The 26437-nt window shown below is 48.4% G+C and overlaps 3 protein-coding genes across 7 annotated transcripts; all 3 read right to left on the bottom strand.

Moving 5' to 3' along the window:
• Positions 1-379: 379 nt before the first annotated feature.
• On the bottom strand, positions 380-16474 carry ankrd12 (ankyrin repeat domain 12). Of its 4 annotated transcripts, XM_061294735.1 has the most exons (13): positions 15814-16472; positions 10278-10391; positions 9495-9651; positions 7687-7758; positions 7264-7404; positions 6955-7158; positions 6708-6850; positions 6485-6632; positions 2348-6408; positions 2184-2282; positions 1893-2036; positions 1731-1826; positions 380-1626 (listed from the first exon to the last, which is right to left on the bottom strand). In XM_061294735.1, exons 2-13 carry the CDS (start codon positions 10335-10337, stop codon positions 1441-1443), a joined length of 5511 nt encoding a protein of 1836 aa, XP_061150719.1. In that variant the 5' UTR covers positions 10338-10391; positions 15814-16472; the 3' UTR covers positions 380-1440. The 4 variants fall into 4 exon arrangements, with proteins under 4 accessions (XP_061150719.1, XP_061150718.1, XP_061150721.1 ...); XM_061294734.1 differs by having other exon boundaries at positions 1731-2036; positions 15814-16474; XM_061294737.1 differs by lacking the exon at positions 7687-7758 and having other exon boundaries at positions 15814-16471.
• Positions 16475-17046: 572 nt separating this feature from the next.
• ndufv2 (NADH:ubiquinone oxidoreductase core subunit V2) lies at positions 17047-19696 on the bottom strand. Its single transcript, XM_061294738.1, has 8 exons — positions 19540-19696; positions 19262-19315; positions 18416-18478; positions 18099-18215; positions 17846-18014; positions 17464-17573; positions 17280-17356; positions 17047-17197 (listed from the first exon to the last, which is right to left on the bottom strand). Exons 1-8 carry the CDS (start codon positions 19579-19581, stop codon positions 17104-17106), a joined length of 726 nt encoding a protein of 241 aa, XP_061150722.1. The 5' UTR covers positions 19582-19696; the 3' UTR covers positions 17047-17103.
• Positions 19697-20331: 635 nt separating this feature from the next.
• Positions 20332-26229, bottom strand: ralbp1 (ralA binding protein 1). Of its 2 annotated transcripts, none has more exons than XM_061295788.1 (10): positions 26109-26229; positions 24976-25267; positions 23953-24396; positions 23499-23848; positions 23227-23388; positions 22794-22925; positions 22622-22732; positions 22353-22474; positions 22166-22286; positions 20332-21922 (listed from the first exon to the last, which is right to left on the bottom strand). In XM_061295788.1, exons 2-10 carry the CDS (start codon positions 25223-25225, stop codon positions 21596-21598), a joined length of 2019 nt encoding a protein of 672 aa, XP_061151772.1. In that variant the 5' UTR covers positions 25226-25267; positions 26109-26229; the 3' UTR covers positions 20332-21595. The 2 variants fall into 2 exon arrangements, with proteins under 2 accessions (XP_061151772.1, XP_061151773.1); XM_061295789.1 differs by having other exon boundaries at positions 26115-26219.
• Between the last annotated feature and the right edge of the window lie 208 nt (positions 26230-26437).

The following is a 26437-nucleotide window of genomic DNA, read 5'->3' as shown; positions in this document are numbered from 1 at the left end:
TATTTTAAATTAGGATATATTATAATTATTAAATGTTTAGATCACAATAAAAGTATGCACGCAAGTGAATATAAAAATACGCATTTTAAAAATGTCCCCATTCATTCCATATTGTAAATGAAATTTTACAGGATAATTCCAGAAATACTTCATAACTGATTTCTACCTAAAACAGTAAGAATAATTTAAAAATATTGAAACTAAATATCATTATTTTCCTCTTCATCTATTTTTCCATAAAAACATTTGAACATATATATCTATATCTATATAAAAATACTTCATTCCAATTTTGATTCAAGATTTTTCTGTATTCTCTCTTAAAGGTTGGTTAAAAAAGCTTCCCGAAAAAAAAAGGAAAATCACAGCACAACCAAACTTCAGTTTCACAACAAATAAAATTTATTCAATTATATATTACAAGTATGTACAGGTCTTGTAACAAGTAAATATCAAAATAGACATTTTTTAGAACTATCGTTCATCAAAAGGCATTATGTTGAAAAAATAGCTTCTTGCTGTGATCTCACGTTGAAACTGTTTTGTCTTCTTTTTAAAACACCCTCACTCTCCTCTATGGACTCGAACGCACACGTGGGATGGCACGCACGCGCACAAACACACACAAGGTGAGTACATATGGGAAGAAAAAAAGATTGGGGCGGCGAAAAAGGCATGCACAGTGTCAAATTGTGTAAGGCAGTGGTTCTTAACCGGGGGTGCGAGGATACCCTGGGGGAAATTTAAATTTTTTCGGGGATAATGGTCAGCTAACCGAAAAAAGTGAAAAATTCTGGAAATCAAGAAGTCATTGTGTTAATTGGCATTAGGGATAATGCTAATTTAGCCTTATAGCTGTAAAGTAAACCAATTATTATTATTATAATTATTTAGGGTTAGGGGTGCAAGAACTGGTTGGTGAATTGATTGGGGTGGGAACAAGGAAAAAGGTAAAGAACCACTGGTGTAAGGAGTAAAAACAGAAATGAAAAAAGCCAGAGAAAAAGCACACGAGGACGTCACAGACAAAGAGGAAAACACGCCGAAAACAACAAACACTTTGGTCCATTAAAACAGGAGACGTTTACAATCAAAATATCTAGTACTTGTTTGTTGGGTTGGTTTTGTACAGCGCTTCTTAAACAATAAGAATAATTACACCATTTTTTTGCTATGTACAAATGCACAAGTTCTTGTATGTAGAAAATAAGTTAAAAAAAATTAAGAGCACAATCTGTACACATAATTATCCACACAACTTTGACGTGTGCGCGTTTTTAAGTGACCCTGCTTAACACGACGCGATGGTGGTGCTGTCGACTTCAGCGTCCTATTCGGCGCCCCCCCCTCCTGCTGGCCTTTGGGTCTCGCGTAGCGGCCGGGGGAGTCCCAAATGCTCCTCGCCGCGCCGGTCGAGCATTTTGCCGCTGCCAGCTCGGCTCATATGGGCGTGAGGTCAAAGTCGTCGTTGACCTCCACCAGCGGGATGTAGAACTCGGAAATCTCGAAGATACCGGTGGACTTGTAAGTGGCCGGCTCGAGCTCCTGGAGCTTGAGCTGCCACTCCAGCCGCTGCACGGCGTTGAGCGCCGCCGCCTCATGCTGTTGCCGCATCAGCAGGCACGTCTGGGAAATACACAAGGCAAATTTCATTTTTCAGTATTTACAATCACTAGAAATAAATATAAGTCACCAAGCATGACTTTTCCAGTCTGGACATGGCGACTGACCTTGAGCTTGTCAAACTTGTCGTCGACATCTTGCAGCCAGGACATGAACTGCCTGGCGTTGAATCGGTCCCTCACCGACGTTTTGCCGTCGTCGCTCTGCAACGGAGACACGCTCGCGTCAAGCGGGCCGCCGCTCGACCCGGTGGCTCCGGCGGTTCGCACCTGGACGTCTTGGGGCATGTTGTAGACTTCGGCGTCCAGCAGCACGGTGCAGGCGCTGAACGGCAGCGTCTGATTGGCCAGCGTCCTCGCCGCCCGATAGTGCACGCGCAGGACTTCCTGCTCGTTGGACACGATCAGCTTCTCCTTTAAGAGCGCAGAGAGAAGAAACAACCGCAGCGTGACGTGGGCGGATCTCGCGAGACTCGACGGATCGTGTGCGACCACCGACTTGGCGAAAAAGAGCAACGAAGGTGGCTGGAAAGCGCGAGTGTATGCCGCCGGCCGCCTCACCCTCTCGATGCTGTGCTGCAGGCGCAGTTTCATGCGGACCACCTCCTGCTGCTTGAACATCTCCTTCAGTTGCTCGGGTAGTGAGGGAGGCGGAGTTATCTGTCCGGGACATTTGCTTGCTTTCAACTCAAGGTCTGCATTTAGCGGCGTTTGTGCGGACTTACCGTGGGGATGCACAGCTTGCTGAGCGGGTTCCCATCCAGGAGGTAGGAGCCGTTGAAGGTGACGTACTCGTCGTAGTACTGCGGCGGCTGCGGCGCCACGCTACACAGCACCTTGCGTTTCTCTTCGATCTTCCTCCGAATGTGCAGGAACTCGTAGTATGGGTTGGCGCGCTCTGTCTGGTAGGGCTCGATCTCCTCCAGCTTGACCGAGGCCACGATGGCGGCGAGCGACTGCTGCTGCTGCACGGCTTCGCTGCTCTCCCGTTCGAGTTCCTGCGCCGGGGCCGGACCCGGCTGGCAGGAAGGCGGCTTGGGCATCTTCCTTTTACGCGGGTGCGATAAGTGCAGGTCCGCTTCCTCTTCCGAGGAGCGGAGCTTGGTGCCGCAGCAGTCCGACTCTGGTTCTGCGGACTGGGGAGACGAACTGCCCGAGGTGTTGCTGCTGCTGCTGCCGCCGCTTGTGCTGCCGCCGCCGCTCATGCAGCTGCCGCTGCTGCTACAGCTGCTGCTACTCAGGTCACTGTGGCCTGCCGGTTGGATGGCGGCCAGAGTGGAGTCTTCATACGAGGACTCGGTTTTCCGGTCCGAGGGGGTCGCCTCCATGTATAACTCAGAGGATAACTCTGTAGTCAGCTGCTCTTCCAGTGAAGAACTTGGAACTTGGTTTTCAGACTTCTGTGCATCGCACATCTCTTGATCCTTTGTCGCGCTGGACTCGTCGTCCGACATCTCCATTGGAGTGACTACAACCGGAGGTCTGGGATCCAGATTCTCTTGCAGACATTTAAACTCGAAGCTTGCCTGAGGTTTGGTGGTGCTGGTGGAGGGTACTGGACTTTCCGTCACCTCCATCTTGACGCTCTCAGGGACAATTTCGGCACTAAGGTGTTCTGCACCATCCGCGTTGGTGTTTGTTTCATTCTGATCCGCAAGCGGGCCTGAAGAAGAAGAGTCCACCGGCAGTATGCTCACGAGGACAGGCTCCACGGGCTGGAGGCTTTCAGGGTTGGTGAGCTCCGGCGGTTCTAGCGACAGAGATGCCAGGTCAAAGTCCCTGTTGGTCGCTTCCGGTTGTGAAGTCGGACTTTCCAGACAGGGGATGTCCCTCGGGACAGCGGCATCAGAAAGTTCTGGTGCAGGACTACCGCAGAGAGTGAGACTTGGAGGCTCTCTGTTGGGTGAGGAGCCGCCAGCTGAATCTTTACACTCTGCGAGCGACTCTGCGTTTGAACACGGTTGGCTGACGCTCACCTCTTCTCTTTCTGTTGACGTCTCCCTTGTTCTCGGAGCCTCTGCGTGGGGTTTCGGTGGACTGTCTGTCGCCCCGGTTTCAGTGGACACGTTGGCGTCCTCGTCCAGGATGGCCCTGAGGTACGGCGATTCGTGTCTGGCGGGAAGCGTCGGCCGGTGCGCATCCGGAAGAAAGCTGCAGTCCTTGTCCAGAGCGGCCGGCAATCTGGCGGCCTGGATGACCAGGGAGGACTGCAGGAAGGCGGGCTGCGTGTCGGCCGGCTCCAAGTTCACGTCCGAGTCGTACTCCGCGTGCTTAGGGGTCAAGGTGGCCGCCTGGCAGGAGTCCTCGGAGCTGGCGACCGAAAGCAGGGACACGGACCTGGACATGAGGCTGCAGTGCTCACCCTCGGGTCGTGGGGATCTGCTCAGGCAGTTCTCAACTGCGGACATGACCTTGGCGCCGATGGAGGGCAGGCTTTTTCCGTCTAGGGACACAGCCCTGAGAGCGGAGACGTCCTTCTGGGCTTTCTCTCTGCAGTGGGCGTCAGAAGCTTCGGAGCTTTTGGAGCGCAGGAGCTCTTTGCTGAAGCACGTGTCCGTCTTAGTCCGGTCCTTGGGCCTGGGCTTGGCAGGGTCCGGCAGAGACCTCAGTTTGAGCCTCTCCCTTTCCTTCTGTTTAATCTTCTCCAGGTGCTTGCGGTGCCACTGCTCAATCTCTTGGTCCTTGAGGCTCAGCATTCGCTCAAAGCTGGTCTGCATCAGGTCATCGTTGACCAGGCGCTTCTCTTTGGGCCTGGTGTCTCGGGTTCCGGCGGCGGCGGGGGGTTTGAGCTTGGCCTTTTCACCTTCCGTCTCGCTGGGCTTGACTTTGTTAGCCTTGCTCTGCTGGGAACGGTCCTTGTGGCGCTCCTTGTCTTTGTGCCTGTCCGAATCTCTGTCTCGCTCCCTCCGGTCCCGATCCTTCTCCGGCATCCTCCCGGCTGCCTCTTCTTTGGATTTTGTGAACGAGGACTTGCCACTTTCAGAGAGATAAGACTTCTTCTCCTCCAGAAGTGATTTCAGATTGGAAGTGGAGGAAAGCGTCCCATCTTTAAGCTTGTCTTTTCTTTTTCGCTCACAGTCCTTGGAGCGATCGGATCTGCCGTGATCTGAGCTTTTCTCCGACGGCTTCTTCTTGTCGTAACTCGCGCGGTCCTTTTCTCTGTGATCCGTATCGGAGCGCTTGTCTCGACTTTTTCGGCCGTCTTCGTGCTTCTTGGCGGCGGACAGAGACTTGAGTTTATCGCCCGGGAAGTGGGCGGAAGCGGGCCCGGCTCGCTCTTTTTCCTTCCAGCGCTCCAACTGACTCTGCGGCTCAGCTCTGCTGGCGTGCTCCGACTTGAGCTTTTTTTCCTTGTCCGGATGCCTTTTCTCCATTTTTTCCACTTCCTTCTCTTTTCCCGGGAGCCGCTTGTCTGGTTTGTCCCGCGCGGGCTCCAGATGTTCCTGATCGGCAGCGAGAGTTATGGCCGTCTCCTCCGTCTCTTCTTTCATACTTTGGTTGCTCTCGGCATCTGGAATGCGCTCGCTTGCTCTGTCGTCGCGCTCTCGGGTCCTCTCTTCCCTGCGCTCTTTTTTCACCGCCTTCTCCTTGTCACGCTCGTCCCTCGGCCGCTTGTCTTTGCCACTGGAATGTTTCTCCTTGGCGCTCTTGTCCTCCTTGCCGTCGCCGCACATCCTCTGGAGGGAGCAATGCTCCTCCGCTTGGCGTTTCGTAGCCGCCGTGTCTTCCGCCTCGTCGCTTTTGAAGAAGTTCTCCTTCCAGAACTCTCTGTCAAACTCCAGATTCCTGTGGCCGTCTCTCCTGACCTCCTTCTGCCTGTGACGGCTACACTCGGCCTCGTACTCTCTCCGGTGTTTGTCTTTCTCCTTATGTTTGACTTTGTGCTTCTTGGCCGCTTTGACATCCAGCTCCGTCTTGCGCGCGGCGGCGCCGCCCTCAACGCCGGCGAGCGGGCCCGGGCTGGCGCGGGCGTCGTCGCGCTCCCCGTCACGCTGGTGGTGCTTGCTCTTCTCCTTGTGCTTGTGGGCCTTGGCGCCGGAGCTTTCCGTGGAGAAGTCCACGTCCGAGTAGTGGTTGTACTTGATGGCGTCGGTGGGACACGAGCTGTTCTCCTGCTTGAGCGGCGCCGCGTGCTTGTCGGCCAGGCCGTGGTTGAGTTTGGGTGACTTGATGGCCGACAAGTGGAAGAGGTGCACCGACGAGTCGTCTTTGGGGCTGAAGGACATCTTGAAGGAGTCCTCCTCGCGCCCCTTGTCCGCGCTCTCCGCAGCGGCGGCCAGCTGGAGGACCAGCGTCTTGCTGTTCTCCTTCCCGTCCTCTTGGTTTTCTTTGTTTTTATTCTGGCTTTTGTTCTTCCTCTTGAATTTGCCCTTGTCTTTCTGCTCGCCGCTGTCTTTTTTTACCTTGATGCCCTCCGAACTCTGCGAGCAGGTGGGCGAGTTCCTCCTGTCGGGGAGGCTCTCCCGCTCGTCGCTGGATGAGTCTGAGCTGCAGTGCAGCCGAGGGATCTTGGGCTTCTTGGACTTGGCTTCCCCCTTGGCGCTCTGCTTCCCGGCCACAGCGGCGTGCTCTTTGTCTTCCTTCTCCCTCTGCCGCAATTCTCGCCGCAGGATATGTCGGTCATTGAGCACTTTACTCAGGTCTTCCTCCTCTTCCTCGTCCTTGAACTCGTACTCGTCCAGGTCCGGGATGCACGACGACGACGACTTAGCTTTAGCGTCAGAGTCCTTCTCTGCGTCAGAGTCGTCCACGCTGGACGGGTTGACGGATGGCAAATCCTCAGAGTCTGCGATGGGATCAACAAATGGGATCAACGTGAGCGGCCTTCACTATTTTGCACCGTAGCGAAGTCTTTTCCTCACCCGAGGAGCTGTCATCCTGCTCGGAGAGCGCTGCCTCTCCTTTCAACAGCCGCTCCAGCTCCTCCGAGTCGGCCACGTCCACCGGCCGCTCACCGCGCTTGTTGGCCTGGAAGGCGTCTCCGCCGTGGCGCAGGAGCAGCTTCACAATCTGGACCAGAATGGCGGGATGCGCAATGAATCCACAGTAAACGCCATCTGGGCAAATGATTGGCGCAGGACCTACGTCTTTATGGCCGCTGCTGGACGCGTCGTGGAGAGGCGTGTCGTCGTCCAGACCCTGCGTGTTCACCTCAGCGCCGGCTGCGATTAGCACCTTCGCCACGTCGTAGTAACCCAAGTTACAAGCTTCGTGAAGCGGGGTCCAGCCTGCTCGACAGACCAAAACATTTATTTTTGGGACAAATGAAACCAAAATAGCAAACAAATTCTGCCCCCCCCCTCATTGCTCAAGTTTGCCATTGGGGTCCCACCTGCAAAGTCCTTGACGTTGACGTCAGCTCCCAAGCTGATGAGCTCCTTGACTTGCTTGGCGTCACCCCGTATGGCGGCCATGTGCAGCGCCGTCTCACCACGCTCGTTGCGCTTGTTGACCTTGTCCTTCTGCCGCGACGAGGCGCTGCTGGGAACCTTCTTGGGCACCGGCGTGGTCTGCGAGGGGTGGCTGGGCGTGGAATCTTTGATGGGCAGACCGATTGACAGCTTAGACGGTGTAATTGAAGGAAAGTGGTACTCCAGAGAATTTTTTTTTTTTTCTGCTTCAACTCCACGAGTGCACAGACCTGGACTGTTGGCCGTCATTTGCATGAGCAGAGCCATCTGCTTACGCTCGGACAGCGGGTAGCCAAACAAAAGGTTGGGAGCTTGCGACTTCTTGCCCCCGGCCTCCTTTTTCACTTTCTTCTTATCTGGTCCATCCTTATCTGTCAAACAAAAGCAAGACACCACATTAGACTTTACAAAGGCAGAGATGGCTGTGTTGACAACAGGCCCTCCACCTTGTATCTACAGGCAGATTACAAGTATGAGGTAAAAAAAAAAAAGGCTGCCCACCTCCCCGCACGCATGCATGGGCAGATGCGGGGTGAACACACGCACGAGCTTGTGTGTTTGCGGCAGGCGGGCGAGGCGGAAAAAGGGGGATAGAAAAAAAGACTCTGCTGCTGCTGCAGCAGCGGCGGCGGCATAATTAGCGGCATGATTACCTGCGTATGTCCGGCAAGGGGCCGCTAATCTCTCACCCCAGGTCTCAGCGGACTGGCCTGGGTCTGACTCATCTGTGGTGCAAAGCATCGTGGGAAAGCACCACGTTAAAACGCTCGCCCTGCTCACGTACACACATTATGTATGAGTCATGGCGGCGCGCGGCAGCGACGCAGCGGACAACATCCCTCCGTGATGTTCCCATTTTCAACGGCTGCCATCCAAATGTCATTTACAGTCGCGGTCAAACGTTTGCGTGTGCCTTGGATTTGGAAAGCATCCCCACGACCTTGCACCGAGTCCTCCGTACATCACCGCGGGAACCGTCCGCTCACCTTTTTCGAGGCGACGAGAGCCAACAATTTCCCATTTGGAAGAACGGATTTCCAGCGGTCTACTTTCCATTGTTTGCGTTTCTTGGCACAAGTTATTCACTTCCTTTTGTTGTTGTCTTCCTCGCGTCGACACCGTTTCCTTGCAGCGGTCGGACCATAGAGCAGAGATGGGCGCAGCTCCGCCTCCCAACGGTTGATGTTGAGATGCGTGTGCCACTTGAGCTCTGTGAAGCATTTAGGTGAGCTCCAGTCTGTGGTGCCGCTAACTTGTGCTTTCTAAGGCCGCTAACTCGGATAAGACCTGGGACTGTTCTGATGGGAGCCAGTTTTTTTTTTATGACTGTACCTGGGGACACCTTCCTTCATAGTTCTCAAAATCTTTCGGACTGACTGACCTTCATTTCTTAAAGTAATGGCGTTGCAAAATTATTCAAAAATGGGGCAGAATTACACAGCCTTAGTAAGTGACTAGTAATCTACTCAGGTCATTTTTATTTATGCACACCATTTGAGCGATGACCAGCTTGGGTCGTAGTCCATGTTTGACCTCCGCGTTAAAAGACAACCAAAACATCATTGCGCTAATGGAGTGAATGAGATCCCATGAGCGGTTCTGAGAAATCTCATCATCAGCCCGCGAGGCGCCGTCCACGTTTTTACCAAGCGTCTGCCTCCGGGGAAGATGAAAGCGAAGCGTTGTAAAACGCCCGTGGCGCACTTCACTGTAATTGCAGCGTTTCCATCAAAACCAAACATGCTGCAAACGGGCTAAAGAAAAAGACTCCATGAGAGACTCTACTTTGCATCCATATGGAAGCAAAAAAAAAAAAAGAGTCCCTCCTTTCTGAGAATCTCCCATCCTCATTAAAAAAAAAACAAAAGAGCAAGGAAAAAAAAAAAAAAAAAGCAGAACAACGGCGTGTCCACGTCGGAGCCGTTTACGACCGCCGGCCCTCAAACCTCATACGTGGACAAAAGAAGAAAACAGCTGGACACAGTTGCAGGATTGAAAATGAACGCAGGGAGTATTTATGGCGGTGGGATGACAACCTCAATCACAATGACGGATAATGTCATAAAACTTTGCGGTCGATTGGCCTTTTACCTATTTTAAGAAAGGCTGCCTGCGACATTTGCAGCATTTTCTCACACAGCTCGCAGCAATACAACATTTCAAAAAAAGATACCGCAAGGTTCTGAGAGCCACGCAGACGTTGAGTTCAACTACAAAAACAAATCAAGCCCTCTTTGTTCTCACTCTCTGGCAGCCAGACATACGGTGCCTTTAAGGACCTCCGGAATTTAGGAGCTCCCTCGCTGTCTCTAATGACTCTTAAGTGTTATTCTTAACTTAAAGCATACCCATTGCTCATTTTGACTTTCTATCACGGCCGGTAAAGAAAACAAATGGCGACGAAGCTCAAACTAGGGAGACAATCTGAGGTCACACGGCAGCCTAAGTAAGGAGTGGTTACCGGTGTCCGAGTCTCGCTCGTCCGTGGTGGTCCGGGGCGGACTGTTTGTGAAGGAGAGCTTGCGCTTCATGGAAGACTTGACTTTGCCTTCCTTTGCCAGCAACTCGCTCCGGTCCAGCTTGGGCGTCTTGGTGAATGGGGACAACTTGTCTTTGCACTGTTGGAAAGGCAGAATTGAAAAAACATGTCACTCTTCAATCAGCTGCACACCAAATCATTCTTTTTTCTCTTTTCCCTCTGGATCAATGCGAGTGGAATTGGAAAATTTCCCAAGACACTCTGATATACATATATATATTTATTTATTTATTTTTTTACGATGGGCAATAACTGCAATGAGCTTTTCCATCTCTTGACTTACTTTGAAAAGTAAGTCACCCATATCCTTTATCTAATCTTGCTTTCAACAGCACCTCTGCTCTGGCAGGTTGACAGGATCCGTGCAAAATGTCACCAAACATTTGCCTCCAAAATAAACGCTGACGCAAGACTTTTCCGAGCGCCCCCTCCCAAACAAAGTCGAGGTTACCCCGTGAGTTTTCGGAAAAGAAAGACGCACGCGCAGGCGAGCCGAAGCGGGGACCGTCGACTGCGGGAGGAAAAAAGTCGTGACATATGGAATGTGCGGCAAAACAGAAGGCAATAATTAAGGGATACGGCGTGTTGAATTTCATGGCGGTGGCTATAAATACGCCAGTGACGTTTTAATGTTGCCAGCAAATGAATGTCTGACATTTAAGGCTACAAGTCGTTGTGCACTTCAAACTCAGAAGAGCGTACTACCTTCTTCCCCGCTTGCTTTTCCACCATGGCGCCATCTCTGTCGCTACCGGGTTTGGCCATGGTGTGGCACCCGACTAGCCCAGACAGCTCCAGCCCAGCGGGTTCATCGTGCACCTGAAACCAAAGGGCAGGAAATGCATTTTGGTCAAAGGTACCCAAAAGTTACATGATTGATTGATTGATTGATTGATTGAATACCGTTTTTTTCCATGTATAGTGCGCCCCCATGTATAGTACGCACCCCTAACAATGGCATGCTGATGCTGGAAAAAAGCTTGTACCCATGTATAATACGCACCCAATTTTTATGAATTTTTTTTAATTTTTTTTTAATTTTTTTTTTTTTTTTAAGTCCCAAAGATCGTCACACACGCAGGGAGGCAATGGGTCCCATTTTTAAAGTCTTTGGTATGGTCTTAACTAGGCTGGATGTCATTTTTTTTGTTGGCGTTGATTTCTCCGACTGCCCCTAAACGCACCACCGCGCTCCGTGCGCGCATGGGCTGCGGACGTGAAAAAGGCGGCTCTGTATGGGAGAGACGTTGAAGAGGAATAAAAACAACCTTGGAAACCAAAACTTGCCCCTCGTCGTGACTCGGAGCCGCAACAAATGTTTCGGATTTGTGTAGGGTACATTGTGAGACAGCAAACGAGCAGGTGATCGAGCAAGCCTTGTCTGATACGAGAGCATTGCGGTCGCATGGAGCGTGTTTGAAGTGAACAGCAGAGACGAAAGGAACAAGGCAAAGTGTTGTGAAATAAAATATTACCTGTAATACGCATTTTGTTATTTGCTGATTGAAACTGCTAATTAAACTGTGAATTGAAACTAATAGGTGGAGAACTGAACTCTCGCTCTTTATATAGCTGACGTGTCTTGCGCAACCGTTCTGCGCATCTGTAATGGCGGCCTCCGTATGACGTCCGGTCCGCGATGGAGATTAAAAAACAAACAATATTTGACAATAACACACCATCGAGGATTGCACCATCGCATCAAACGATGTGTCGTCAATTATGAATTCTACTAAGTGTGTTGGGCAGGATGGCTGAATGCGATGCGCGATTGACAACAAACAAGAAGAAAGGTGAGTTTTATTTCGGGGGAGATTTGTCATGTCTCGTCCCCAGTTTTGCTATGTGTCTAGGTTGCCATAGTTTCTGTTCGTGTCACCCCGCTCTTCCTGTGTCACCTCAATCGATGTAACGTGTTTTGTATTTAAGTCCTGTCTGCCCCTCGCTCACCGTTGGATCATTGCATGTGTTACTGTCATTCTGTTCCTGTCTTTGGTAATGTCACCCTGTCTTTTTGTTCCACGACTTTGTCGGTCAGTCCTGTTGTTGGTTTTGTTGTACCATGACTTTATTTAAAAAAAAAAAAAAAAAAAATTTTTTTTTTTTTTTTCTTTGTACCCATGTATAATACGCACCCCAGATTTTAGGACAATAAATTAGTAAAATATTGCGCACTATACACGGAAAAAAACGGTATTTATTGATCCCCAGGGGTGGGTAAATTCAGGCCCCAGCAGTATTCATACAACAGAGTGGGTATACAAAAGACGCACAAATGGCATGAGCGCAACTCAACAGGCTCTCATAAGGCTGCCACACAACGGCGCCACAAAGAAAGCCAGAAAGTGCTCAAGATAAAAGCCATCAAAGCAAAAGATAAAAGACAAAGGAAAAAAAGTAACTGTGGCCAGTAAATGAAGCGCAGTAATCCGGGTCTGCTTGAAGGAAAGAAAACGCCGAACCTGGACACGGTTCACACGGACAAAATGATCTTGGCGCGGTGGCCGTTTGAAATGACCATCGAGCACACAAATGAAGCGTGTGAACAGGCCACACGGGCTCTCTGCTCTTACGAAGGCCACATCGGGTCACGGGCCAAAATGCAGAGGATTTGTGTAACGTAGTCGGATCTTGAATGGGTTGTGCAAGTTCTCACAAATGGCATCTGTATAAGTAAATATCTGTTATAAGCGGGCACAATGCGATGGTGAAGGTGCGAGCTCATTCAACTGCCGCCTGGGTAGAAGGACCCAAGAATGGGACCGGATCTCAAACATGAAGGCACTGACCGCTGTGTCCTGGAGTGAAGCTGCAATATTTGGATTTTAAGCTTTGTACGGTGAGATGTGAACGCCGGTCACTATGACAGCCTTGAGCGGCGCCCTTGGCGGAGATAAAGGAAGAAAAAGAGAGAAGCTGCGCTGTGTGGCGCCACGCTGGGAGGGTGGCCTGCCGACGGCTGCATGAAAAGCGCTTCTAGTGTAGTAACCTGATCTTGCGACTGCGGCACGGGACGAGGGCTAAGAATAGCAGCGGGGGCCTGACACGCAGCGGAGGGACGAGCAGCCGCAGCAGCGCCGACGACACGGCGGCACAAAGGAAAAGCATCGCGGCGGCGGCCTCGCAGACGGAATATCGCGATAGTGACGACAACACGAGGGGGGGGGCGTGGCGTGCTGGCTGCGACAACCGTCACATGGTTTTTGCCTTGTATGGCGACAGGCTAAATGATGGTGTAAGGGTGCAGAGGGGGCGGGTTGCGCATCTATTCCCGGTCGCCGCCCCCTCCTCCACCACTGACTCTCTAATGAGGAGCAGGACAAAGGCAGGCGCAAAAAAAAAAAAAAGCCCGATTACGCCAGACGAGAGCGAGAGGGGCCGGGGCCGCAACAAAGACGCTCCTACGGCGTGACGCTACTCGGGGCTTCGGGCCAACGCCGCTTTAAAATGTGTGCCTTTTCACGAGGCGCGCTGTCAAGACGACACAAAGGAATTGGCCTCGGACAACATACGTGATTAAACAGCACATGGGAGGACAATACGCACCTCCGCCCTGGCCAAATAGTGATAAAAGCGCCTCGCCAATTAACTGCGATAACATTTCAAATGGTTACTACTACGACAGCTTCACACTACAATTAGCACATTAGCCTCTTTAACATCAAACCGGGCCTTTTGTTCAGATACACATGTGACGCGGATGGGAGATGGAGGTTTTTACACTGACAAAACATAGGAAATAACCGCCAAGTTTTTTTCCCTTCACCAATAAAAATATGGGTGCTGAATTGAGTGCTTAAACTTCCCTTTCATTTCTGGGTTTGTGAAACTCTTAATACATAAGTGACGATTCCGTTGTGAAAAAAGGCGAGTGAGAATGTAGGTTAATGCTCAGATATGCAAGCGGTGGACAAGAACAATGATGCCTTTGGTGGCGATTATGGGTTAAAAAAAAGGGGGGGGGGGCAAGTTGGGCATTAGAGTAAAAGGTTAGGATGTAGCCGTGGGATGCGAGGGGGGCTCACGTATCGGGGGAAATATTTGCGAGTCCTACGGCAGAGCATTTAAAGCCACTTCATCCGTCCGAAGAAGTCCGAGATTTGCTCGTTACCGCTTTTGATTTTAGTCGCTTTCTCGTCCGCCCGGTGCCGCAATGCTCTTTTCTCCACGCAGTCTGTCAAATGATCAAGGCATGGCAACACGTCTGCGTGGCTTCGGCATTTCACACGACGAGGTACGACACGCTCTGCGCCGCACGTTCGGCCGCCGGTGAGCCCTACGAGTGAGTCCGTGTTGCGTAATGGTTCCGCTCCTCCCGCGCCGATGCACAGGCTCGGCCTCTCCGCACAGCTGCATGCTGACTCCGTCTCGGCATGCGCTCTGCTGCTTTCACGAGAGGCGCCGTGCAACTTCCTAAATGTATTTGAGCAAAATGGTGACGTCATTGGGGTCTGACGAAGGTTACCATTTAAAAACCCTCTGTGTGCCAAAGCACGGCCAGGGGCTAAAAAAAGGGGACAACGAGGTTCACGAATCAGAATCGATATTCAAATTTTGCAGGTGCTTTTCAAAAGGAGGAAAAAAGACAAATCAATAAAAACCAAGATATGACTTGATGATTCAAATCATAGTAATGATGATTTGCAAGTGAAGCAATTTGACACCTAACGTGAAGAAGAAATGCTTATTTACTCAACAAAACGTGCCTTTTGGCAATGAAACCATTTGCCCTCTGTAGTGCCGACCCTTATATAATTGTCCCTTGGTCATCGGCCTATTCTCCAATTTAAGAGGCTTACGGTCTGGCGGCTATATTATCCTTGTATGGCATCCAGGTTATAGCGTATACACACACAGGAGGAAGGTTCGAACCAGCACCTGATATTCCAGAAAAGAGGAAAAGGGAAAACCTTGTAGTTACCGATTAGCGTAATGCTACTGTAGCAGGATCAATATACCGACAATTTTTTTCGGGGGGGGGGGGGGGGGGGGGGTGTCAGCTATTGCACATTTAATTCGTTATTTTCGTGCCATAAACATAGTACACAATGCTGGGTGATGAATCAGTTTTATGATTTTTTTTGCAGCTTCCTTAGTTCCAAGTTTTGCAAATGCCAAATTATTTAGCTACGTATTGGGCTCATTGGACCCGAGGTATGTGCTTCCAAGGCCTAAATATTTTGCCGAAGTCACGGTGCATGTCAGATGCTTCATTTTACGATAATAATTTGATAAATATGTACAATTTTATTTAATTTCTGAAAGTGACTGTCATGTATGCTTTGACAACAACATTGTGCCAAAAGGAAATCTGTTCTGAAGCTTGCTTGGTATCTGGAGAAATAAAGCAAACCCCAGACAATTTGTTTTGAATAATGTGATTGTCATTTGCTTTTTCTATCAGCACGGCAGAACCAATTCACATTGCCGTGTTGCCGAGCCCTTCCTACAGCCTTGGTGGTTTGAGCATTTTTATGGCTCCTAAAGTGACAGTTTAGAGTGCAGGCAGACGTTTTGTGTGAGTAGTCGCCATGTAAAGAAGACAGTCGGGCGCCTTTTGTATTAGGAGGCAGGCAACACACCCCCCAGCATGTCAGGCTGGACTGAGTGACTGGGAAGGAGGATCTGGCTATTCAAAATCACACTCCTGTTATTTAATGGTGTATGGTAAAGGATTTAAAAGGACATTTCATTTGCCATTTTGTCAATAGATCGGCGCCCACCCTAAACACAAGTGCGGGGTTATGCTCCTAATCCTTAAAATGTCCACTGAATTGACATTACAATGAGTAATAACAATCTGGATACAGTTAGCATGTTACTACATGGTCCATTACGGTTTTATTGTGTCAAACATGAGGGCAAAACAAGCCCAGCACAGCGAGACAAAAGCCCCCAGCACCACCGCAGATCCTCACCAGTGTACCCCCCCCCCCCTTCCCCTCCCAATCCCTCCTCCCTCTTCTCGTCCCCAGCTAGGAAGCTATCTGAGCTAGCTCCACGACTTCTTCTACCCAATTGGGGAGACATTTAAGCTCTTCCACGCCCGACGTAGATATCCGACCCTCAAGTTAGGGTAAGGTGCTAATGAATACAAATGACCATACGTGGCAGCCCTACGTCAGAGGACATGAAAAGACGTTCCCCCGTACGTACGTCAATTTAGCTTGGCGCTCACACGGGGGCTAACAGTAACTAGCACGATTTCGCCTTGCCGTCCGGGGGGATAAACAAGCCTTACCTTCTACGTTGACCGCCGTCGTCTCATCCGTGGGTGGCTTGACGTGAAACAGTTATTCGTCCCCCCCCAGCCCAACCCGCCCCCGCTTCCAAAAGGGGGAAATGCTCGGACGTAAACCGTTGCCTACGGCAGTGTGACGTTCATCGTTGCCTTTTGAAAACATCGCAGCCAGTTCGCTCTTCCTCCCTCCATACCAGACGAGAAAAGACCAGCATAAACACGCCAGCGGCCCGTCTGATTGGGTCGTGGGAGACACGTGACTCAAGCGGGCCCCTCCGATTGGTGTTCGAGAGACCATGTGACGCGGCCCCAGCTTCTCGTCGAGCTGAAAAGTCTCTCCTGCCATGGCTGCGTGTTGGCTGCTGGCCCCCGTCCTCTATGGTGTTTTTGACGGCGGGTCAGTTCCGACAGTACGCGTGAAGGGCATGTAACCGTGTTTACTCGGCGTAAAACGTTGGGCTGGTAAGAATAACCACCATGCTGTTGTCGTGCTACCTTTAAGGGCGTTGTGTCCGTTTTCCGAGTGGGGAGGGGGGAGAAAGCAAGAGCATTGACGTCATCGTGTTATAATGGAGAACCTTCTGGAAGAAATGTATTATGAAAAGTCCTTGAAATTACCCCTCGCATGTTTTACCAAAAGCCACCATGCTTCCATCAAAAGACCCTCAAGCCATGTGTTCCATGTGTGTTGCGCAGTGACATTTGCATCACGCACATGCGCAGAGGCTCTTATTTATGCAATGTTGCGCATGTGCGGAGGCCCTTATGACATGTTGCAGAGCAGGCTTTGGCAACGGACGGAAAAGGGGAAGATGGGGAGGGGAGGCACCTATCCCCTGCGAGACACGAGAGCGCCACCGGGGCCAATGTTGAAAGTGGTGCGTGTGTGACAAGAGGCGCTCAGCATGCGCAATGGCTCCCCTTCAGTCATGCGTTTTTGTTTGGATTTGTCAAAGGTGGCTGTTTCCATTCACTTGGTGTACTGTACACCTTTTAATTGCAGGCTCAGTGAATAATGGCAAATAACTTCAAGAACAATGACAGTGGGATGAATGAAAGGAAGGCAGATGATGAATTTTGAGCAACCCGGTCTGGAGAAGGCAAATAAACACCCTTAAAATTGCTGGGTTAAAAACAACCCAATTTGGGTTAAGAAGGAAGACAGAAAGGTAGGAAGGCAACAAAGTAGTTAGCAAAGGATAGGCTGTTGGAGCTGAAATAAAACAGACCAGGTACAGTCATTGAATTTATTTACATATACTACTTTTGGACAACGAATCAGCATGTCTACTACAGGTCCGGCCTCACACCAAAGCCGGGCCCTTTAGGAGGTTCTGTCAATGAGGTCAGTCCGCCGGCAGGCTCGCAGGAGAAACGGCCACTTCTGCATCAGGAAATGCAAATATAAATAATTGAGCTCAGTCAGTCGGGGTTCATGGATAAGCTAAAATGAGTTTGGATTTTACCTGGGCCCTGGTAGCGGGACTCTGCCTGCTCTGAGCTCATCAATTATGTCCTCCATGTCTTTTGGGGTAAGGTCCTCCTAGGGGGACAAACATTTTCAGGTTTTCTGAGATACAAGCCATTGTGTAGTTACCAAGGTGAGCATAATTACTAAACCAGCAACTTGTGAATGGATGCGGCACTCACGTAGTAGTTGTCATTGATCTGCACCATGGGCGCGTTGACACAAGCGCCGAGGCATTCCACTTCGATGAGCGTGAACATCTTGTCCGCCGTCGTCTCGCCCACCTTGATACCTGTGAACAACGCACACCAACTATTGAGTGAAAAATGCTTGACTGGGTCAGCTCGAGCTTCGGCGAGTGTGCGTCTCGGCGTGTCTGCATGCAAGCTGTGGGCGACAGCAGTTCTTTTGTGTTTTACTGTTCTCACTGTGTTGAATAAAACCTCTGAAAAGTGCATCAGTGCTGTGGCTCTCTTTCCCCTCGGTATGTTCCCGTGCATAAAAAATCCACTCGGGCCGGTGTTCATGAAGTGCGCGCTGTCGATAGGCGTCTGTCCTCCTCACCTAGCTTGTTCTTGATGGCCTCCAGGATGCTGTCCGAGTTGCACAGCATGCACGGCGTGGTGGTGCAGATCTGGATGAAGTACTTGCCCACGGGCTGGCGCAGGAACATGGTATAGAAGGTGGCCACCTCGTACACTCTCATGGGAGCGACTTCCAGGACCTCAGCCACCTGGCAGACACAACCGACGCTGGTCAAAGCGTCTTCCCTTTTGTTTTGCCTTTCTCTCTCATGACCCGTGACGGCAAAACTTGCCTTGTTCATGACGCTGACGGGGAGCCATCCATGTTGCCTCTGGGCCAAATCCAACACGGGGATGGTGGCTGCTTGCTTGTGGCCAATGGGGTACATGGAAATGATAGCTTCAATTCTCTGTGGACAAAACAAAAGATGTCAGAAGATGACAACACAAATGGAGACGACCGATAAATTCAGCTGTACTAAAGTAATGTGAATACGAACGTTATGTTCTCGCAGCTGTTTGGGTGAAGTAACTTTGATGAAATGCAGAAGTAGTGGCACACATGACATTTCAGTAGGAAGGAAAAACGTTACAAGTTGGAAGCGGTTACCTTTTTATTCTCCTCGGTGAACTCGAACGGCGTGTCGGCATTGTTGTCCGGCGTGTCTCTGTGCTGAAAAGATGATCAGGAGAGAAGATGATGCATTTGTTTAAAAACTGCAAAAGTGCGGCACCACCTCCAGAGTGGAACGCAATCTGTTCCATGCCGCTGGATTTCTTCCTAATTATTGCCCACAATTCACAGATTCATGCATTTTTATTTTAGACAAGTAGAACAAGACAAACGTTTTGCGGAGGCGTCACTGTCAAGGGACAGCGCAACCGTGGTATGTTTCCATTGCGTCCTTTCCATCTCGCAGGCGGGCAGCAAGATCCCAGTGGAAATTTGCAACCTTTTGGGAATTTGCTCGGAGATAACAACCTTCCATTATCATCCCCTCGGCGAGAGAATATGGCGATGTCAACGGTGGGCATGACAACCGATTAACGCCACAGGTGGCTTTTTTCCTTTCCTTTTTCTCAAAACTGCCACAATTCGCACGAATGGCACGCGAGGTCCCTCTTCTGGTACGCCAAAGAATCACTTCAAGTGCAGCTCAATTCGACTTCTTCAATCTTGTGTCAACATTGGTCTTAACACGGTACTGTGATTAATATTGAATTTGTGGAACGTGATCGAAGTAGAGAAATGGACCTATTTGTATCAATCTCTATTATGTTAGTTCTGAAGTAAAACTAATCGTGCTGGTTTGTTCATTAAAAATTGAATCTGTACGGTTAGAGGTTTTACCACGGCAACATTTTTTTTTATGGAAACAAATTTTGGGAATAACGTAGAAGTGAACGTATTACGTTCAGATGTTATTTACAAATCCAGCTCGAGCCCTTGACTCACCACAAAGATGCCCCCAGCTCCTGCGCGAGCAGCAGATCGATGAAGACACCTCACCTGAGAAGAAGAGAACGAACATCTTGAGTTATTGTTTCATTAATTAATATTGACAGTAAAGATTTAAACAAGTATCCCCTCGCAAAATCAACCGGCTAGCACGCTTTCGTTAGCTGTTAGCTAAGCGGCCTTCCACCGCTTTGCCCTTGTGAGGAGTCAAGCTTAGCGCGAGACTAAAATAGCCACAAATACGCGTAAAGTGGCAAAATATTTCTCTTACGCACAGTCTGAGAGACCGCAGATCGAGCCAAGGAGGACAAGAACATCCCGAGGGTTGACGTTGGGTCCCGATGGTCAATAAACAGATGGGACGACCGCTGCTGGATGCATGAGCGATTCGTCGCTCGATTAACAATGCCTGACGACGGACTGACTTGCGAATGCGCAGAGCTAACAAATCGATTTATTATTTATTTATTTGTATTATTCAGAACATAACAAATGTATTAAAAACGTGTATGCGTATTCACTGCTACTCCACCACACTGCTTTTACTGTATTAAATTGTTTTAAGTATGTAGATTGATGTGGATATCTTTGAAAGAACCACCAGTGGGCGCTATTTACCCTTGTGTTCAATCTAGCTCAAATGTCCTAATCCTCTTCCGTAGCCCTCGTTTCCATAACAATACAATATAAAATTTAAGGGCGAGGTTCAGCAACCGATGAAATATTTCTGAAATAGCATAGCTGTAATTTATAATGTATGGTCGTCTATACTGTGGAAGCTTTCAGTGGTCATACTTAAAAACAAAAGAATGACAATTTTCAAAAACCTGATGTATTAGGACAAAAAAGTGAAGCCATTTCTTTTAAATCAGCATCAAAAGATACATTTGAAAGGCACCTAATGTCATCACTGGTTAAAAATAGGTTTTGATAGTGTAATGTAAAAAATATGGAGCAGGAAAGAGTATGAAGCACTAAATTGCACATTTCTAGTTAGGTAATGCCAGGCGGAAAAGAGTTAAAACAAACTTCTTTGGCCATATTTGGATAGATATCGAACAAGTCACTCAGAATGGATGCTTTCTTTATTCCTCACAGCATATCAGTGTTTCAGTCACAGGAGGTTTTAATAGTAACACGATCATGAGACCAGATGCAAGCATACAAGTCCATTAATGCATGTATAAAACAATTAGCGAGGGGGAATAAAATGTAAATGGAAAATATGAAATGTCACAACCAAGCCAGAAGCGAATACTAGATTGTAAAAAAAAAAAAAAAAAAAGACATGAGAAAGACATCCATCCATCTTTTGAACCACTTATCATCCCATGGAGATGATTGCACAGTAACACTCCTTCCAGCCATTTATCTACAATATATTACCAGAAAGCTTTTTTTTTTCAATCTAGGTATATCTTTGATTTAAATATTTTGAGCCATCATATGTATTCAAAGAGGTTTTCTTTTATTAAATCAGTCTTCATTTTGGCACAGTGTACTGTTGACATGAATTTAAGAAAATATGTGACACGGCAAAATATATGACATGAGCGTCCGTCTCAGAGTATTTGTGGGCCTCTTGGTTAATTTTAGACTCATCAAACCTTCATGACCCATAGGCCGAAGTTTTGTGTTAATGAGCGCTTCTAAATCTGTATTAAAAAAAAAAAAAAAAAAAAATTGCAACAAGCCTTATGGACTCACACATGTTAAGAGAATCAGCGTGCGCTTCCAAGAATTATTTAGTCATAATGTTTATGTAAGATGACGCAAAGATGAAAACATTTCGTTTTCAGGTTGAAAAAAACAACAACCTGTCAGACGTTACTAACCAGTTCAAGCCACAAATGTCTGCCTCAAACATCTGGGAGACTTTTCCAGCTCTGTAATTAATTAGTCAATAAAATTCACAATTAACCAGGTCAAAAATCAATTTGCAAGAAACTTCAGTGACACACTACAAAGACTATGACAAGGTCTTTCCAGATCTGTAGTTCAATGCGCTCGCTGTAAAACGAAGTAATGACAAACAAATGTTAATACTTCCTTGAAAATGTCAAAATTGACCAAGCAGGTTCAAAATTAAATTCACAAGCCTTTTTATCATCTCAAGTGTCATACAAAAGGCCTCCTCAAAGCCTTTCCAGATTTGTAATTATTTGGTCAAAATTGTCAACAAACTTGATTGACTCACATTATTATTAAATGCCAGGGCAAGGTCTTTCCAGATCTGTAATGATTTGGCCAATAAGTCACTCACGTAAGATAAAGCATTGACGCACAAACTACATATGGTATGTAAGTGAAGACCGTTCTTTCAACTTTGCCTCACATGTTGCCGTCCCGCCTGTCTTTGCTGGGCGACGGCTTGGGAGGATCCTTCACCGTCTTTCCGGCGGGTGCCACAACGGGGGCAGCGGTGGCTGTACTGCTACCGTTGCTGTCGGAAACTTTGGCTTGCTCCTCGCCGCCGCCACCTCGGGCCTCCGGGCTCGGCTGCTCGGTCGTGTGGGTTTGCTCTGGCGCCGTAGGCGGTGGCTGCGCTGCAAGCTCATGCTGCAGCTTGTGGCCCTGGAGCAAGCGCAGCTGGACCCGCAGCTCCAAGATGGCCTCCTGCTCCTCGTGGATGGCCTGGTTCAAGTGGGTGTTCTTGTTCTGTGACGCAAAAGTTACAGCGTTACCGTGGCGACAACCACCATGTCATGTGAGCATCTTAAACTAGTGACAATCCTAAGTCGATCTGGTCCTAAAATTATTTTCTCCCTCTACGTATGGTGGCATGAAAAAAACGTGTGGAGTTAACATGGACACTTGACTTAAGCATCATGAGATTTGTTGACATCTCCCAAAATGATGGCTTGAATTTACTTTCAAGGCATTTCTTTCCCTCCTGCTTACCTCCAGTTCCTCATTTTGCTTCTGAAGGTCCTCCAGGATCATCTGCAACTCCTCTTCATCCTCGCTTTCGCTCTCACTCTCGGACGAATACTCCTCGGTCTCGCTGCGGCCCTGCTGACGACTGGAGAGGAATATTAGGGCTCTACGTAGTTGCTACGACGTGAGGAAATTGCGGTCACCGTCCTACCTCTGGATATCCGCGATCTCCGCTCGCAGCCTCTCAATCTCCTCCTTCTCTGCGGCAATCTGTCGGCGCAATACTTGCTCCAGGGAAATTAACTCCTCCTGCTCTGTCAGGATCTCATTTTCCTGACCACACATGTGGATACATTTGATTCATAATTTTAGACGAGAGCAAAAAGATGAAATACACTTCATTCAAACATCCTGCTTATTCATCTGGTGAGTGAAGTATCGGTTGAAAATGTTGCCCAAGGTGGCAAGGCACTCACTCACCTGTGTCAGTAAAAGGTTAACAACTTCCTCCTCATTCTCGGTCATCTCTTCTTTGGAAACGTCTTCCTTGGACAGGCTGGCGATCTCCTGGGCGATCTTAGTCTCGCATTCCTGAAGCGTCGCACAAGCGGGTCACCCTCGGCAGTGACGTTTGAAAGTGAGCTTCTCTTACTTGTCGCTTGGCCTCCCTCAGTTTACGCTTGAGAGCGGTGAGGATTCTCTGGACCTCCCAAAGTCGCTCCTCTTTGGACAAGTCCTTCACGCCAGCCTGCAGGTCTCTGTGCAGACAGTTGAGCAGGAACTCCTACAAGACAGCAAAGACACGCTGCCTATAAAACCCAGGCTGCGTTGGATTGTCACAGCTCGGACCACTTCCTTTATTTATTTCACATCACACAAGGAAATAGTGACAACTTTGACAAAGGCTGGAGTAGCAGGTAAAACTCTCAGTGGCAAAGCGCACCGTTAAATTGACTCCAATTTTCATCATTTCTAGATATTTTAGCTAGCTAGCTATTTCTAGTGACGTCTCGCCATGAATTCTCAAAAAAGACTAAGGTCAGCCAATCAACAGACGAGAAATGAACATTTATGCATCTTCTCACCTGCCGCCTGATCTCCTCCTTGATGCTATCCTGAGTCTCGGGCAAAGCCGGCATGGTGGCCATGTTGGACCAGCGCAGTGGACGCACTGCCTGCCTTAAGACCACGTCACCAAACAGATCCTTAACGTGCGTGAAAAACATGTAGAGGACTCTGTTGCCGATCTGAAAGAATGGTGAGGGGGAAGAGGGTTTATTTACTGAAAACTGCTACTATTAGATGAGCTATTTGATTAAAAAAAAAAACTCAACGATATGCAAAAAGTGACAGCCACCTGTATGGTAGGGTTGAGCACGATGGAGATATTCTGGATGTTCATCTTGGTGTCGGCCTCCTTGGCGATGACGTGATCCATGTGGGTGATCAGCCAACCGAGCAAGAGGCGGCTCTCGGGCGGCGCTTCGGCCAGCAGCCGCTGGAACTCGCTCACCTTGTCCGCTTCCCCCTGCCGCCCGCACGCATCCTCGAAGCGCTGCGGCAGGTCTCGGCCCAGCAGATTGTCGGGCAGCTCGCGCAAGTATTGCTTGAGCAGGCTGGCCACCGTGTGAGGATCGTACTCCTCCAGGCACGGACACTCCTCCCGGTCGTATGCCGCCTTCAGCTCGTCCACCTTGGACTTCATACCTGATGAAAACGAATGTCAGCAAGTGTTGTTTTTTGTTCTTTCTGTCCGCTATTACAAAACTCCAGTCAAATATCTTACTACCCTACTCATGGTGTTAGCATACCTGAGACCCGATAGATGCCCTCACACTTCATGCCGTAGTTCTCGATGTAGTCCACACACTCCCTGAAGATTGCGGGAAGCTGGATGCCATCGTATAGCGCGGTCCGCTTCACTGCCTCCGCAAGGGGGACACCGAAGATGGGCCTGAAGGCAGGCATCTCTGCTGGCAATGTTTCTACCTCACCGGCAGGGGTGCCAGCGACGGTGGGCTTCTTCTTCTTCTTTTTCTCCTTCCACTGTTTGACCACATCGGCAGCCGTCAGGTCCTTGGACTTCTTGTCTTTGACTTCCTTGGGACCCTTCTCCTTCACCTTGAAGTCCTTCTCCTTCTTCTTAGAGAAGCTGGGTTTCTTAAATACGTGGATGCCCTTGGAGCGCTTCATCTTGGACGGGCTCTCGGCCTCATCTGCTGAGCTGTCCTCCTGGAAGGCGGCATATCCTTCCGCTGGGTTGCAAGCGAGAGGGAGAGATAGCCCTGGTTAGTTGTTCTACATGAGAAACAGGAAGGGAGGGAGGGAGGAAGGATGCTTGGAAAAAAGAGGTCAGTAGAACAACTCTCTTGTGCCTTAACCTCCCTAATTATATTTATAGTCTTAAAAAAACAATCAAAGTTCACTTAGGCCAGCAGGTTTCAAAAACAAAAAGTTGATGAACGGGCGAGAGCGTCCCCAAACTGTCCGACATGTTTGGACGCCAAAGCCAAAAACAAATGACCGCTCGCTTGACGTTGCCGTGGTTACCCTATCGAAAAACCTCTCTGGAAAAGAGGATGTTGCCCACTGAGGAAAACTAACAGTAAATGTACACACTAAGCATGACATAAATAATACATACAGATTAAACAATACATCAAAATATTCTCCTAATTATGTCAAATTATAATTAAAGTTGGAAACAATAACACACTTTCACAGCCAATCAAAACAATAACTAAAGTGCCCTTTAATGTGCCACAACAATTGTCAATCAGTATATCAGTTTAACATATACACATAGCAATTCGATGACCATTTTTGCCACTTACTGCGCTTCTCCTTCTTCTTAAATTTGTTCTTCTTCTTGCTGTGCTCTTTGTCATCATCTGACACGTATGCGTCAGGCGCCTCATGGTGGAGACCATCGTGCGGTGCCGATGGGTCACCGGTGCGGTACAACCCAGGAAACTTGGTGGGGCTGATCTCCTCGGAGCTGGGGGTGCGCGCCACGCCACCCGGGTGCTCAGCTCGCCGCTGCTCGGCGGGGCTGCTGCTGGGTGGCAGGAAGCACTCTGTCATGATGGCAGGGCCACGACAATCATGCTGGTCTTTCCATCACACCTGGGGAACAGTCATAGACTCAATTTTGCTCTTAGGATACTCCTGCAGGGACGAAGCGATCAAATAATTTCCCTTTTTTTTTTTTACTCGACACATTACTGTCAAAATTACGACTCCATTCATTAAAAATGGTCATAAATAATACTGTACAACTTCTACAGCCAAGACCCTATTGGGAGGAAAGCTAGTACCGTAAAGAAACCTCTGCAATGGAAATCTGAAGCTTTGAACATATCAAATCTACCAAGAACTAAAACTTGACTTTTTAAGTGGAAATGTAGCTATAAATAATTCCAGTCTTCCAATAACAAAGCAGCAATAAATCACCAATAAGGAGATTATGTGAATGAACATTTAATTCACCTAGTTACCGGAATTCAAGATTCGGAATGCAAAGGAGTCTTGATTCATCAATATTTCTACAATACCACATTCAAAACTATGAGGAAGCCACTTTGTAATATGTTTTTATATATTAAGCTTAACTCTTTAAACAATACTTGAAATGTGAATTAAGAATGGCCTCATTTAGTTAGAACAGTGATTCTGTTGTAACATTGTAAAATAATCAAGCGATAAAGATTGAGCGGATGTAAGCGAGGTTTTTACAGATTCGCCTTATATTATACACGAGTATAAACTGGGTATTGTCAGTAAAAGTGTTTTAAAAAGAACAGGCTAAGCACTGAATTGAAGGGGATGTTTGTGCTAACGATACTGCAGCTTTGCTAGCCGACAAATGCCACTTCCGTTAGCTTGTTTCGCTAATCTTTAAAGCAGACGTTCAACGAAGTTTTATTTAGAATGCTGTACTGACGAAATAAGTATATGAAGTGATCACCTTTACCAAGTGTTGTCAATTCCACAGGGTTGAAGTTTACGGTTATCACGAATAGTGGGTTGTGTGTGCGTGTATCCTTAGTTGTGTACTAAATAATAGGGATGGGTGGATCGATACCAACATATCGATATATCGATCCAGACTGCTTATTTTTGAGTATCGATCTCCTTAGCTAAAATATCGATACTTACAATTATTTAATTATATTTTTCCTCATTATTTTCCTCGAGAGAAAAAAGTAAAGAATAGCTCCTTTTTATTAAAGTTATACTATTAATATGCATCTTCCACTAATGCACTAATGTCTAAAAAGGTTAATAATACATGTA

This window comes from Syngnathus typhle, linkage group LG13 (genome assembly GCF_033458585.1).
Source record: "Syngnathus typhle isolate RoL2023-S1 ecotype Sweden linkage group LG13, RoL_Styp_1.0, whole genome shotgun sequence".
Lineage (NCBI taxonomy): Eukaryota > Metazoa > Chordata > Actinopteri > Syngnathiformes > Syngnathidae > Syngnathus > Syngnathus typhle.
Note: the sequence above shows the minus strand (reverse complement) of the source record. Positions and strands in the feature narration are given on the sequence as shown.

Bases quoted from the DNA above. Each gene is read 5' to 3' on its own strand.
- ankrd12 (XM_061294734.1), bottom strand. From the start codon at position 10,337: ATGGCCAAACCCGGTAGCGACAGAGATGGCGCCATGGTGGAAAAGCAA. The intron at 2,037-2,183 runs GTGAGGCGGCCG...GCGCTCTTAAAG, and splicing joins TGCAGCACAGCATCGAGAGG to GAGAAGCTGATCGTGTCCAA. The intron at 1,627-1,730 runs GTCAGTCGCCAT...TGTATTTCCCAG, and splicing joins ACAAGTTTGACAAGCTCAAG to ACGTGCCTGCTGATGCGGCA.
- ralbp1 (XM_061295788.1), bottom strand. From the start codon at position 25,225: ATGACAGAGTGCTTCCTGCCACCCAGCAGCAGCCCCGCCGAGCAGCGG. The intron at 23,389-23,498 runs GTGGCTGTCACT...CCATTCTTTCAG, and splicing joins TGCTCAACCCTACCATACAG to ATCGGCAACAGAGTCCTCTA. The intron at 21,923-22,165 runs GTAAGCAGGAGG...TTTGCGTCACAG, and splicing joins AGCAAAATGAGGAACTGGAG to AACAAGAACACCCACTTGAA.
- ndufv2 (XM_061294738.1), bottom strand. From the start codon at position 19,581: ATGTTCTTGTCCTCCTTGGCTCGATCTGCGGTCTCTCAGACT. The intron at 17,574-17,845 runs GTGAGGAGGACA...CGTTGTTCACAG, and splicing joins GGCCATCAAGAACAAGCTAG to GTATCAAGGTGGGCGAGACG. The intron at 17,198-17,279 runs GTAAAATCCAAA...TTCCTGATGCAG, and splicing joins GTCCCGCTACCAGGGCCCAG to AAGTGGCCGTTTCTCCTGCG.